The sequence below is a fragment of the Psammomys obesus genome, unplaced genomic scaffold (assembly GCF_907164565.1).
Source record: "Psammomys obesus unplaced genomic scaffold, mPsaObe1.curated_primary_1811, whole genome shotgun sequence".
Lineage (NCBI taxonomy): Eukaryota > Metazoa > Chordata > Mammalia > Rodentia > Muridae > Psammomys > Psammomys obesus.
In genome coordinates, this window is record NW_026590905.1 from 389,196 (window position 1) to 404,325 (window position 15,130).

Genomic DNA, 15,130 nt, shown 5'->3' on the forward strand with positions numbered 1-15,130 from the left:
CTCGTGGACTCGTGTTTCTGGAATAGTCCAGAGGCCCTTACAATGAGCGGCCTTCAGATACACAAAGCCATTGGCTCCAGCACATCCCAGCTCCTGCGGTTATAGGAATACGTCCTTTCTCATTTCACATCTACCGTAAGCCGGGAGCATCGCCTGCTAGCTCACCTAATCCTCGCCCTGTGCTGTCACAGGGTGTGTTACCCATCATCCATGTCTCTCACATGGAGGAGACTGAAGCTCAGAGAGCTATGGTTCTTCCCTGAGGTTTCATTTCTCCGGGCAAGCTCTCGGGGCTACCTCTCAGTCACCTCAGGACCTACCTTACTTTACCATCCACATCCCCTTCTGGGCCCCACAGCTGTACAGAGACTCCATCCCGGGGAAGGCCTGCTGCCGTGAAGGTCATACCATCGGGGCACACTTTCCTGCCGGCCCTCGTCACCGAGGGCCCTGCTGGCCTGAGGAGATGAAGTCTTTAATTTGTAGGACGGATTTGGGGCTATTTACTGTGAAAGACAAAAATGAAATACAACAGTTCATGGGAATAGAGAATAAATACCATGGGGGGGGGGAGAAAACCCATTAGTGTTGAGAATAAAGGTGCACTATTTATTGTCAACGGTTAAATTTATCTTTGAGAAACAGCAGGATGCAAGCTGAACAAACGATACACACGTAAAGTCCAAGCTACTTGGGAGGTTGAGGCAGAAGGATCCTAAGTTCAAGGCCAGCCTTGATCTCATTTCAGGGTTAACAAAAGATAAAAATTAAAAAAAAAAAAAAATAGCCAAGCGGTGGTGGCCCACGCCTTTTATCCCAGCACCAGGGGAGAGTGCTGGGATCTGCGACAGGCGTGCATCACAGCGTGTGATAAAATCATGGACCAGCCCTGCCACTACATTCGTGCTAAACCTTCCAACCCGTGGTAGCTTTGGCATGCTGTGTGTGCCGGCTATCCAGCCACATTCCAAGATGGCTGGTCACTGTCCAGTGGGAGACCCCTCTCCATCTTTGCGAGACCTTGAAATCCACAGTCTGACTCCTAACATGAATAATCTCGTAGGTGGATGAGCTGGGGGGAATAGAGGGAAGGTTCATCTAATAAGGAACACATCCAGACCGCCTCCAGTGTCACAGGAACAGAGCCTGCTCTGCAGCCCAAGCCTCCGCAGAACAACGTGCCATAAAGCATTTGGTGCTGTGGACTGCAGGAGAAAAAAAAAAAAAAGTTTAAGCAGGACGGTATGTCCTTGTAGACAGTACAGCTGTCCACAAGGGAAACCGAAACCTGGTTTCCCTTCCAGAAAGACCGAGTCACTCGGTACTAACACCCTTTGCTTGAAGCACCAAGTAATGACATCCCTGACCTCAAACTAGAAAAGATGTTTCCGCCCCTCTGTAGCGGCCCTAGTTCAGTGACGGGGACGGGCCGCTCAAAGCGTAGGATTGCTTTAGGGTCCTGCGACTTGGCAACTCCCCAACGCCCCACACCACCGCGTCTTCCTGCTCCGGGTACCCCCCTCCATCCAGTTCTGTCCTCTCACCCAGTGTGTTTAAACCCTCGTCACCCCGACTGCCGGGAGAATAAGTATAGTGAGAAAGCATAGTCTTCGAGGGCCTCCGCAGCCTGTGACGGCCGTGGCGAGGAGCCTCGAACAAAGTGCAACCGGCAGTCCCCAGGAAAAGTCTCCCAGGACCGCCAATCTGCTTTAGAAACTCCAGTCTGGACCGCCAACCAAATGTTTTCCCAGATGACCACCAGGTGGCACCAGCAACAGGGATTTCAAAACCAAAACTAAACGGGGAGCTCAGAAATGTTTTGATTATGCAAATGGTTCATCCCCCCCCCCCCCCCCCCCGCACCGCGCTTCTCCGGGAATGGTCACCCCTCCGCTGCCACAGTCCTCCCCTCCTGCTTCCCTCCTCCCCTCCTGCTTCCCTCCTCCTCTACATGTCCACTCCCTCCTTCAACTCACAGAGCCTGAAGATTCTTCTTGTCAGGAGAGCTGGGGAACCAAACCAAACTGGCCTTGAGACATGTGAGTAAGGCTAATGGGCATCAGGTGAGGAGGGAGGAGTTGGGCACAGGAGGCAAATGTGCTCCTACATTATTAAAAAAAAAAAAAAAATACCCTCCTTCCTGCAGTTCCCATCTCCCATGCACACACATATACAGGGGCTCGCTCACAGCCCCTCCTCCCAGGGACCAGACCCTTAGACCTGAGCTGAGGCAGCTTCTCTTTTCTTGACTCTGGGATATCAGGGTAACAGTGAGGCGAGGGAACTCTCTGAGTGAGGAGGAGAACTCTCTCGGCCCGGTGTGTGTCTCTCAGACTCCGTGGAGGGTTTCTCCCAGAGGCCTTTGCTAAAGCCTGGGGAGCCTTTGCAGAGCCATGGGCCGGAAAGCTTCACCCACCCTCAGTTAGCTGGTCCCAAGCCCATCCTATCCCAGGAAGAAAAGAGATGGAAGGGGAGAGCAGAGGAGGCAGCTGGGGTTGGGGGTGTAGGAGCCTGGTGACCTCTGGACTGGACACTGGCCTGGGAGAGACGCCAACGCAGCGGCTGCGGAGGCGGCTGCTGCCCCCCAGCACAGCACCTCCGTGAAGTCTAGAGTGGGCAGAGGGGAAGGATGGGCACTCTGGGCATCCTATTCCTGCCCTACAACACCCCAAATGGCAAGGCTGCTGCACCCGTCCGGCCCTACAAACACCCTCTCTCTCTCTCTCTCTCTCTCTCTTCCACAGGCGGCTCTTGGTCCTCCTTCTGGTGACTGTGGTCTGCAGGGTGGAGGGCTCCGTCTACCTCCCTCAGAAGCTCTACGGAGAGGTGACCTCCCCTCTGTATCCCAAGCCTTACCCCAACGACTTTGAGACGACCACCGTGATCACAGTCCCCGAGGGGTACAGGGTGAAACTCGTCTTCTGGCAGTTTGACGTGGAGCCTTCTGAGGGCTGTTTCTACGACTATGTCAAGGTAGGAGCCGTGTTGGGAGGGGGAGAGACAAAGCCAGGCCGCTCCAGAAGCGGGAAGTTTGTGCTCCAAATACCCTGGACAATATGCCCATCGTTGTGCAGCCCTGTAGAAATGCTCGCTTTCAGTTCCTGGTGCCATAGAGGAGGAATTCAGGGACTTTTGAGGCCTTCGGTGATAACCATGAGGGAAAAGGTGGGAGGTTGTTGTTGTTTTTTCCAGGAGATCTCACTATGTATAGGAGTCAGGAGATGGCTAACTGTACGACCTTAAGAAATAGCTGTGCCTCAGTTTCCCCTACGGCTACCTACCTCATCAGAAACATGAGGAAACGAAAGATGTGATGGGTTGCACATGACCTTCCGGGGAGGACAAGTATCTTGGTTACCCCAATCTGTACCCCTCAAAGGGTTTCTTTCTCCGCCTCACCTTTCTATGTCCAGTAAAAACAAAAGGCAGGGTCCAGGCAGAGCCGCCTGTGCACGCCCACACACCATCATTCTCAGGCAACAGCCTGAAGGCTGAGACAGTAACGTGCAACCTGCAGGTCTTCCCAACAAGGAGGTCTCAGCGAGTCCGCAGTGGCGTGTGTGGCAGTCGGGGGTGGGGGTGCATTTGGAGGCAAAGCGAGTGAGGAAGGTGTTCCTCTGCTTTTGAGAGATTAAGGGATCTGAGAGAAAAGCGGTCAAGAGGCCGGGTGATGCTGCCCAGTGCCGAGGCGGCTGGGTACCAAGTTCGGTTGAGTATAGCAGAGCTCAGTGCGGTTTTTAAACAATGAAGAGGAAAACAGAGCAAACAGGGCGTGGTAGCACACTCCCGTGTTCCCGGTCCCAGGGAGACCAGCCTGGGCTACACAGCACGTTCAAGGCAAACTCAGGCTACTCAGCAAAACACTTTGTCAAAAACCCCAAGGAGGAAAAGGAAGATGAGAAGAGGGGGAGGAAGAGGAAGAAGAGGAGGAGGCCAACTACAGAGACTAAAGATGGCCAATCGGAACGAAGGAAACTTGATAAAAGTGGCTAGAGGCAAGGATTCCTAGGGAAGGAGGGTACAGGACGTGGTGGGAATGAAATGAGATTGGAGCCTTGGGCTGAGGGGCAGAGAACAGGGAACAGATGATGTACCAGGCACAGAATGATGAGGGACGAGTTAGCTGACAGTTGGGACTCGAAGGCGGGAGGTTCAGTCACAGTCCAGGGATGGAGAGATGGCTCAGGGGGTAAAGGCACTTGCCTCCGAGCCTGACAACCTGAGGAGTGCAATCCCAAGGGTGCATGTGATGAGGGGAAAGACCTGCCTCCTGCAGACTGTCAACTGTGCCCCACCCACCTGGCGGCCCCAGCGCGTGCCACCAGACTCCAGCCCTGCATGGCTGTTCTCCACTGTCCTCCCATCAACAGATTTCTGCTGATAAGAAAACGCTAGGAAGGTTCTGTGGGCAGCTGGAGTCTCCGGGCCTGGGCAACCCCCCAGGAGAGAAGGAATTCGTGTCCGAGGGGAACAAGATGCTGCTGACCTTCCACACAGACTTCTCCAATGAAGAGAATGGGAATGTCATGTTCTACAAGGGCTTCCTGGCCTACTACCAGGCTGTAGGTGAGTGGTCCCTGTGGCCAGCCCTTCCTTCTGGCCTCAGCCACGGGAGCGGGCAGGGGAACAAGCTCGAACCCAAAGAAGCTGGAAGCCTAGCTTTCCTGGTTTTTCTCCTCAAGATGGGGTCTGGCAATCTGGCCTCTGCCGCCACTGAACAGTTCCCAGAGAACATTAGAGAGACATGGAGGCCTGAGCGGACTTTGTCTCCAGGCTTCCAGTACATGGCTCTTTGAGAAGGAACCACACTCATGTCTGCGCACAGAGGACCCGAGAGCACCCAGTAGCAGCTCTGACCCCGGAAATGTCTGGACGGGAAGTTAAACCCTGCCTTCTGAAAATCCCTTCCAGACCTTGATGAGTGTGCCCCCCGGCCCAACTCCGTGGAAGAGGATCCCCAGCCCCGATGCCAGCACCTGTGTCACAACTACGTGGGGGGCTACTTCTGTTCCTGCCGCCCAGGCTACGAGCTTCAGAAAGACGGGCTCTCCTGCCAGGGTGAGGCAGAGCGTGGGGGAGGGGGTGGCTGGGCGGGGCCCGCCGGCCTGAGAGCCCCCACGACCTCTTTGGTTCTCTTCCCCTAGCTGAGTGCAGCAGCGAGCTGTACACGGAGCCTTCGGGCTACGTCTCTAGCCTGGAGTATCCCCAGCCCTACCCGCCGGATTTGCGCTGCAACTACAGCATCCGGGTGGAGCGGGGCCTCACGCTGCACCTCAAGTTCCTGGATCCTTTCGAAATCGACGACCACCAGCAAGTACACTGCCCCTACGACCAGCTCCAGGTACGGCCGTACCTTACGCTCCCCTTCACATACTCTCACGGCTTCCCCGGGTCCCTGCCTCTTCCCGGGTCCTCTGACTGGGTGGGCCAGCATCACCTGGGTCTAGAATAGCTTCCAGACAACAGCCAGTAGGTGCCGGGGGGTCCTCTTTCACCTGCAGCTGACACCACCTCTACGGCCACCCTTGGCCATGAGGCTGATACCCAAGCAGACATCTGTGTTAAAAAAAAAAAAAAAAAATGTCCTCGATGGAGACGTAACAGTCCCCACCCCTGTTCCTGTCAGATCTATGCTAATGGAAAGAACTTGGGTGAATTCTGTGGGACGCAAAGACCTCCAGAGCTGGACACCAGCGGCAATGCAGTCGATCTGCTGTTTTTCACGGATGAATCGGGGGACAGCAGAGGCTGGAAACTACACTATACCACTGAAAGTAAGAAAGTTAGGGTGGAGTGCGGCTTACTGCTAAAACTTGTACCTAGCATGTACGAGACCTTGGGTTCAATCTTCAGCGCCCCCCCCCCAAAAAAAAACTAAAATGTGTAAGCACCTTCCTTGCCTGCCAGTACTGAGGGAAAGTGGGGGAGAAGGAAGGACCAATGGCTCTGATGTGCACATGCCCTCTGGCCTCACCAACAGTCATCAAGTGCCCGCAACCCAAGACCCTAGATGAGTTCACCATCATCCAGGATCTGCAGCCCCAGTACCAGTTCCGGGACTACTTCATTGTCACCTGCAAGCAAGGATACCAGCTCATGGAGGTAAGGGGCTGATGGGGGAGAACGTCTGGGTGTCCCAGGAGGAGGAGATGGGAAGGTCTCTGGAGGATGGAACGGGAAGAATCAGTCTGTCTGCTCTCAGATCTGACTGCACACGAAAGGAACTGAAGTCCAAGGTCCACTCGGGCTGCAGAGCAAGTTTAAGGCCAGCCTGAGTGACTTAGTGAGACCTTGTGTCAAAGTGAAAAGCGAAAAGAGGACTGTGGCTATAGCTCAGGAGCAGAGTGCTTGCCTGGCAGGCTGGTGGCCCCAGGTTCAAAACTGGCTACTGTAAAAAAGCAAAAAGGATTAACGTTGCCTGTATACAAGCAATACTCAGAGGGGTTTTAGGAAACTGGTGTCTTAGCCAGTCCGTGGTGGTGCACATCTTTAATCCCAGCACTCAGGGAGGCAGAGGCAGGAGGATCTCTGTGAGTTTGAGGCCAGCCTGCTCTACAGAGTTTCAGGACAGCCAGGGCTACACAGAAAAAAACCCTGTCTCAAAAAAACCGAGAGAGATTGAGAAAGAGAGAACTGATGTCTGGGTTGCCTGCCTGGGAGTCTAATTCCATCAGTCTGTAGTACAGGCTGGGCACCCTGACTATTTAAAACTACCCATTGGGGATCCGAGGTGCAGCCAAGTTTAAATGCTATTGGACCCAGTACTCACTGTAGAAGTAAGAACTGCAAAGTCAGGGCGGCGCTGTCCCGACTTGTTCGGCATCACACAGTGGCTCGTGTACAGCAGGGACAGGTACCCCACCCTCCGGGCTCTTTGGTAGCCATTGGTGGTCTCACCACAGGCCCACCGCCCTGTCTTCAGCTTTGCAGGTGTGGTCAAGCAGGTGGGGGAGAAGGGGTGCTTGGTTAGTTGGTTGGTGACAGTTGGTCTCGCCATATAGCCCAGGCTAGATTTCAACTCTATCCTCCTGCCTCCATCTCCTGAGTGCTGAGATGACAGGTATTCGCCCTTAGACCCGTCTGATTCTTAATAACTAAATAACAGTTCTTCATAACCAGGTGTAGCAGCTACACCAGTAACATGTGCTCGTGAGGCTTAAGCAGGAAAACCATGAATCTGAAGGCAGCCTGGGCTGCATAGTCAGTTCCTGGCCAGCCTAGGCTATACGACAAGGCCCTGTCTCAAAAATAATAATAATAATAATAACCATTTTCCAAAATTATCAAGAGAGAACCACTCCTTGGTCTTGTGCCAGCTGTCCACTCATCATGTTGAACACCTATGAGAAGGGCCAGGTGGAAAAGCCCTGGACTTTAAGGAAACTGCAATCTAGGAGAGACTGTGATGGAGACATTGGCTGAAAGGGTATCTCAGGGAGAGAGAGAAGCCAGAGTCTGCTCCAGAAATTGGACTTTGTTTTCATACAAAAGCACCATCCTGACTTGTTGATTATTATTATTACAATTTGGGTAGACCTAGTTGAAACAGACAAGAGTCTTAAAAAGAAGATTATTGGACCTACCAATTAACCTTGCTGTGACTCTCTGCTTTGGAGCTCGGCATCCCATCTGCAGCCCTGGACTGGGAGCACTAGCTGGGGAGAATAGGGAGAAGGAAGGAGGAGCCACAGCTGAGGGACGTGGGGGAGCTGAGGTCTAAGAGACTGACAGCACCTGTCACCACGCTCCCTACACTCAAAAGCGCGGCATGGAAGGGAGAGAAGCTGTGGGCTGATGGCTTGTCTAACTTCTGCTTAAACAGGGAAACCAGGCGCTGCTGTCCTTCACAGCCGTTTGCCAGGATGATGGCACATGGCATCGCGCCATGCCCAGGTGCAAGAGTAAGTCACAAATTGGATTTCTCTGCCCTCTAGGGACCTGCCATCCCTTAGTCTTGAGACTTGAGCTGGGAGGAAAAAGAATGCAGTCTCTCATCTCCAAGAGTCCTGCCTCTTGGCCTGTTCCCTGAAGGTCACAGCTCATCTCAGAAACTGTTCAGTCTTTATCTCGGGCCTGATAGGCTCTGCCAGAACTGAATTTCACTCCCTCCATTGCAAGTGTCCACCCTATTGACCATACTCCTCTGAGGCTCTCTGAGACAGCTCACTGCCCCTCTGAAGTCCCCATACAGGTGTCCTCCACTCCCTTCCAACCCTGTGTTCTCTCTAAGTCAAGGACTGTGGGCAGCCCCGAAGCCTGGCTAACGGGGACTTCCGCTACATCACCGCAAAAGGCGTGAACACCTACGAAGCCAGAGTGCAGTATTACTGCCATGAGCCATACTACAAGATGAAGACCAGAGCTGTCAGTAGCGAGTCCATGCGAGGTAGGAACTGTTGTCCATCCTAGTCCCCGGTTCTCTTCACAGCTGTGAGGGACAGCTGAAATTTCTTCAATAGAGTCCTAGGTACCGGCTGAAGGATCCTAAATTACAATGCCAAAAGAAAGAAAGAAAAAAAAACTATTAGGTTTCAAGAAAAGTGCACACAAGCCGATGGAGAGCAAAGACTCTTAGGGCACCGGTTCCCTCTTAGCACCACAACCGTGCTACCAGTAACAACGCATTAACCACCAATAGCACCAGTACCAGCACAGTCACACCATAGCCACTGCTGACACACCACCAAATACCGATGTCACCACTCATCACTTCCAACACCACCAGTCACCACCATCATACCGACTCCAGCACCACCACCACCACACTTACGGTGAAATGTCCCCTCTGCCTCTGTCTCTTTCTCTGTCTGTCTGTCTCTCTCTCTCTCTCTCTCTCTCCAAACTTTCTGTATATTCTTCCTACCTCTGTAACCCAAGGATTACAGGGACATGCTGCCACATCTAACTAAAATTTCTCTTTAAAATTAAAAAAAAAAAAAGCATATTGCTCAGTGTTAACACACTTGCCTACCACGTAAGGGTCCTTGAGTTAGATATTCAACACTGGAAAGAAGGAGGGAAAGCCTTAATCTTAGTGTCCTCATTTTGAAAAAAAAAAAAAAATGAAGATGACACATGCTTGAAGGTGTCACGTATTTAAATGGGATAATGTGATAAAATGTTCAGTAACAAACATGGAAGATGTAGCCACGGCTGGGCGTGGTGCCGCCCTCCTGGAAAACCAGCAAGTAGATGGCTACGGTGAAAGGATGGAGGCTTCCGGGCCACCAAATTCAAGGCCAGCCCGTTCCTGACAATAAAACTTGTAAAGAGAGATACGAGAAGGAAGACATGGCTTTTTTTTTTTTTTCCCAAGTGGACCTCACCTCAAATATAGACAGTTAAGTATTCTGATTTTTTTTTTAACTCAACAATAAGGCAACACGTGTGGCATATGGGGTCCCGTAACATTTTTTATATATCCATGTGGATTTGAACCAGTTAACTTTGATCCCTGGCTGTGGTTCTCTTTTCTCCAACTCCCTATGTAACATCCACAGTGTCCAAAGGCCTCTGCTGCCTGCTTTTCTGGCCCATCACCTCCAGCCTGGGTTCTAACTCCTCTTGTCCACAGGGGTGTACACCTGCACAGCCCAGGGCATTTGGAAGAACGAAGAGGAAGGAGAAAAGATACCCCGGTGTCTGCCAGGTAAAGGGTGGATGCCCTCCGGGTCATCCCAGGTGTCCTCTGCAGTACTGGGAGAAGAAGCATGGTACAGAGAGAGGAGATCAAGGGAGGCGATGCCTTAGCTCAAAGTGAAGACCCGGTGAGGAGTAAGGAAAAAGGAGAGAGAGTGAGTGCACCGGGAGAAAAGAGAGGCACAGGAAATCTAGACTAGTCCTGGCAGTCTACTGCTCCCACAGACGAGGGATCAGAGAGTAAAGTCAAGGGAAATTCCGGGAAGGAAAAGGTAAGAACAAGGAGAGTTAGCCAAGAATGGGCCATACAATGATCTATGAGAACAGGAAGATAAAGAGGGTGGAAGGGAAACTGAGGACAAATAGGGGCGGGACCTGGGACTGACTGACCCTCATCCCCTCCACCCCCCCACGTCTCTTTGCAGTGTGTGGAAAGCCTGTCCACCCTGTGACACAGAGGCAGCGCATCATCGGAGGACAGGAGGCCGCTGCGGGCAACTTCCCCTGGCAGGCGTTCACCAATATCCACGGGCGAGGGGGCGGGGCCCTGCTCGGAGACCGCTGGATCCTCACCGCAGCCCACACCATCTTCCCCAAGGGTCAGCAAAGAGAAAACGGCAGTAGAGATGTTTTCCTGGGCCACACAGATGTGTACGAGATCCAAAGACTGGGACATCACCCAGTCCGTAGGGTCATCATCCACCCAGACTACCGCCAAGATGAACCTCACAATTTTGAAGGCGACATCGCCCTGCTAGAGCTGGAAAACAGCGTCACGCTGGGCCCCAACCTCCTCCCCATCTGTCTCCCGGACAATGAGACCTTCTATGACCAAGGCCTCATGGGTTACGTCAGCGGCTTCGGGATAACGGAAGATAAGATAGCTTTTAACCTCAGGTTTGTCCGTCTGCCTGTGGCTAATCGGGAGGCGTGCCAGAGTTGGCTCCGAGGGAAAAAGAGTAAGGACGTATTCTCTCAAAATATGTTCTGTTCCGGGGACCCAACCATAAAGCAGGATGCGTGCCAGGGAGACAGTGGGAGTGTTTTTGCCGTGAGGGACCGCAACCGTGATATCTGGGTGGCCACGGGCATTGTGTCCTGGGGCCTTGGGTGTGGCGAGGGTTACGGCTTCTACACCAAGTTACTCAGTTATGTTGACTGGATCAAGAAAGAGATGGGAGAGGAAAACTGAACCCAGAGTTCACCAGCTCAGAACCCAGTGCATATTGTATTAAAAAGAAAAAAAAAAAGTTACCTGACCAATTGTTGATAACCACGATGATGCCCATATTAAAATCACAGATGCGGACAGTGTGTACAATAAGCTTTTCTACAATCCCATCAACATTCTGGTGTTCTGTTTTGTTTTGTTTTCAACATAGTTTGACTATGTAGCTCAGGCTGGCCTAAAATTTACAATCCCCCTGCCTGCAACTCAGGGTTAAAGCTAACGATGTTGGTCTGAAGAGATGGCTGCCCAGTTAAGAGTATGGATTGTTCTTGCAGAAAACATAGTTTGATTTCCGGCACCCCTGTCACATGGCTCACAACTGCCTCTAACTCCAGCTTCGGCCTTTTCAGACATCTGCGTATACCCACAAACGTATACCTAATTATTATTACTTAATGTGCACGTATGTCTCTGTACCGTGTTCATGCGGTTCCCCACCAAGAAACCAGAAGCGGGCACTGGATCCCGTGAGACTGGGGTTATCCATGGTTGTGAGCTGCCGTGTAGGTGCTCGGAACCAGCCCTGGTCCTCTGCAAGAGGGGCCAGGGCTCGTAACCGCTGAGCCACCGCTGCAGCCCAGCCTTCCCTCTTGTTAAGGTGATTGTTTCGTGTATTTTGTTACAGTAATGGAGAGCTCACTAATACTCACTGGTCTTCTTCTGACGAAAGACAACTGATGAGTCACCAGGTGCTGCGCGTGCCTGTAGCGCCAGCATCCAGGAAGTGGAGGCAGGAGGAGCACAAATTCACGGTCATTCCTGGCTAGACAGCTAGGTCAAGGCCAGCCTAAACCACATGAAACTTATTTCAAGGAGGTGGGGGGAGGAGGAAAGGAAAGAAAAAAGTTCTAAAGGCAGGCTCTTTAAAACTCGGGGGGGGGGGGGGGAGGGGGGGGGGGGGGGGGGGGGGACAGGCGGTGGTGGCGCACACCTTTTAATCCCAGCACTCAGGAGCCAGAGGCAGGTGGATCTCTTGAGTTTGAGGCCAGCCTGGTCTACAGAGTAAGCTTCAGGATACCAAGGCTACACAGAGAAACTGGGTCTCAAAAAACAAACAAACAAACAAAAAAGCAAACAATAACAACAAGAAATCACTTAGGAAATAACTCAAAAAACCTCAGGAAGTCCCTGAAATTGACCAGATGAAGCAGGCTTCTCTCCTGAGGCCACGCAGACCAGCCAAGCTGCTTAGAAGAGGCTCAGCTGAGCAGGGCTGCCTGCATGTCCTGCAGTGAGTCCCAGGGCTCCAGCTGTCATGAGCTGTCACTCATGCTGGAGCAGACTTCCAGCAGCGCAGCTGCTGCTGAGTCACTCTTGCTCATGTGCGCAACCCCCGACGCATACTCCTATAAGTAACCCCACTAAAATCATTAGTTCACCAAGTAAATTTTGATGATAGCCTGACTTTGGTCTGCCGTTAACTCCCTACCAGGGAGAATAAATGTTGGTACCCTCCCAGCTATAATATCTATCACGAGTGGCATACTTCCCACTTTGAAGGGCCCCAGACCTCCTACTTAAGAACAAGCAGTACAAAGAGATCTGGAGAGATGACTCAGCAGTTATGAGCACGTGATACTCTTGCCTAGGACCTGGGTTCAGTTCTCAGCGCTCATATTGTGGCTCACAACCATCTGTAACTCCAATTCCAGGGGATCCGATGCCCTCTTCCTGCCTCCATAGGTACCAGGCATGCATGCGGTGCACTGACATACACTCAAATACCCACACACATAAAACAAAAATAAATAAATTGTTATTAAAAAAAGGACAATATACAGGTGACTTTGGACAAATTTCTGTTTTACTTTACATTTAGTTATTTATTCTCTCTCTCTCTCCCCCTCCCTCCCTGTGTATGTGTTTGCGTGTCTGTGTATGTGCATGTTCAGCATGGCACATGTGTAGAAGTCAAAGGACAACTTGCAGGGGTCAGCGCGCTCTTTCCATCATGTGGCTTCCAGGATTCAAACTCAGGTCTTCAGGCTTGGCAGCAGGTGCTTTTACCCACTGAGCCATCTTGCTGGCCCAAACTTGGGCTTTTTTAAAATATGTTTTTTTTTTTTAATTATTTAATTTATTTCATAATGAGGGAGAAATTCTAAGCCATTTAAAAAAAACCTTTTTAATAATTGCTTTATGTGTATGGGTGTTTTGCCTTTATGTATGTCTGTGTACCATGTGTGCCCCGTGCCCAAGGAAGCCAGAAGAAGAGGGTATTGGATTCCCTAGGTCTGGACTTAAGAGTGATTGTGAGCTGCCATGTGGGTGCTGGGAATCAAACCCAGGTCCTCTGTAATAGCAGCCAGTGCTCTTAACCACTGAGCCATTTCTCCAGGCCCTAAGTCATCTTTTTAACAATTAAATTTTTATGTTCTTGTCTGGTTTTTGTCTTTGTTTGTTTGGTAGGTTAGTTTTGTTTTGGTTTGTTTTGGTTTGGTTTGGTTTTTTTGAGACACTATCTTACTCTGTAGCCTTGGTTGGCCTGGAACTCACTTTGGAGATCTGCCTGCCTCTGTGTCCCATGTGCTGAGATCAGAGGAGCCCAGAGCTGATGGAGGGAGAGTGCTCAGCGCTGGCAGGACCTAGAGCAGTCCCAATCTCCTTACCGTGCCTCCTCGGAGCCCCTTTCTGTTGCCTAAGGACTTTCTGAGGGGGAGAGGGGCACTTCTTTTCTTTTCTTTTAATTACATGTATGTGTGTGTGTGTGTGTGTGTGTGTGTGTGTGTGTGTGTGTGTGTGTGGAGGAGGAGAGTGTGTGTGCCGTGGCACAGATGTGGCAGACAGAGAACAATTTAAGGAGTAAATGATCTACATTCTGGGCATTGAGCTCAGGTCTTCAGACCATCTGGCCATGTCTGTTCTCTCCCTGGAAGCCCTTTATTTAGTTTTATTGAGATATGGTCTCTCTAAGTTACCTGGGCTGGCCTTGAACTTGTGCTGTAGCCCCAGCTGGCCTGGAACTTGGGGTCCTTCTACCCCATCCTCCTGAGGGGCTGGAGTGATAAGCCTGTATCACCACCCCTTGCCAGAAAGGGTGGTATTCTCTAACAGCCTCCTCAGCTCATGAACAAGGGCTAAAAGCCAAAGCAGACTAGAGCATCTCACTGAAAACATGTCAATTTTTTTTTCTGTTAACTTGTCATTCTTAAAGCCACACACACTTCTAAGCCCAGCACCTGGGGAAACTGCGGTAAGAGGAGCAGACACTCATGTTCTTGGCTATATGTGAAGTTGAAGGCTGACCTGGTCTACATTAGACCGTCTCAAAGGAAAGTATCAGAGGTCTAGTTCATTTTCTTCATTTTTTAATAGTATCTTAAATAGGAAAAGGAAGGAATTAATCCCCAGAACAGGAGTTGCAGAGGATTGTGACCTACCATATAGATTAGATACTGGGAACCGAACTCTCTGCAAGAGCAGCCAGTGCTCTTTTTTTTTTTTTTTTTAAATTCTTTATTAATTACACTTTATTCACTTTGTATCTCCCCCTGTGATTCCCCCCTCCTCCTGTCCCAATCCCTCCCTTCCTCCACCCTCTGCATGCATGCCCCTCCCCAAGTTCACTGATAGGGGTGGTCTTCTTTTCCTTCCTTCTGATCCTAGTCAATTAGGTCTCATCAGGAGTGGCTGCATTGTCTTCTTCTGTGGCCTGGTAATGCTGCTTCCCCCTGAGGGGAAGGTAATTAAAGAGCAGGCCAATCAGTTCATGTCAGAGACAGTCCCTGTTCCTATTACAATGGAACCCACTTGGATACTGAACTGCCACTGAGCCATCTCTCCAGCCCTCTTACTCCAGGGGAGGGGAGAGGGGTTGTTGTTGGTTGGTTGTCTTGTGTGTTTTACTTATGACACAGGGTCTAGACTCTAACTCTGTAGCCCAAACTGGCTTTGAGTTCACTCTGTAAGTCTGTCTGCCTGGACTTGCACTCAAACTCCTCCTGTTTCAGCCTCCTGAGCAGCTGGGGCTAACAGGCCCAGGGCTTGGCAGGCTGGTTTCTTGTTCTGATTACCTGGTGATGTTTACCCATCTGTCTAGGTGAACTTTTGAACTGAACCATTTATCTCTGTGCAAGATCAGAGTCCTTTCTTGATAAACTCCAAACACACTCCTGTTCATCTGGCAAACACTGTTCTGAAAGCTCACAGCGGACGGGCCAGAGCCCCACCCCCCAACCAGATTCTTTTTTTTTTGTTTGATTTTTGGTTTCTGGTTTTTGTGGTGCTGGGGGTTAAGCTCAGAGCCTTGTGCATGCCAGG

At 51.1% G+C, this 15,130-nt stretch overlaps 1 protein-coding gene across 1 annotated transcript; it reads left to right on the forward strand.

Moving 5' to 3' along the window:
- Positions 1-1,907: 1,907 nt before the first annotated feature.
- Positions 1,908-10,948, forward strand: C1r (complement C1r). Its single transcript, XM_055609432.1, has 11 exons — positions 1,908-2,039; positions 2,745-2,973; positions 4,371-4,566; positions 4,912-5,058; positions 5,145-5,341; positions 5,627-5,774; positions 5,981-6,102; positions 7,823-7,901; positions 8,231-8,386; positions 9,575-9,649; positions 10,065-10,948. Coding segments are annotated over exons 1-11 (2,118 nt in total). The 5' UTR covers positions 1,908-2,037; the 3' UTR covers positions 10,832-10,948.
- Positions 10,949-15,130: the final 4,182 nt, after the last annotated feature.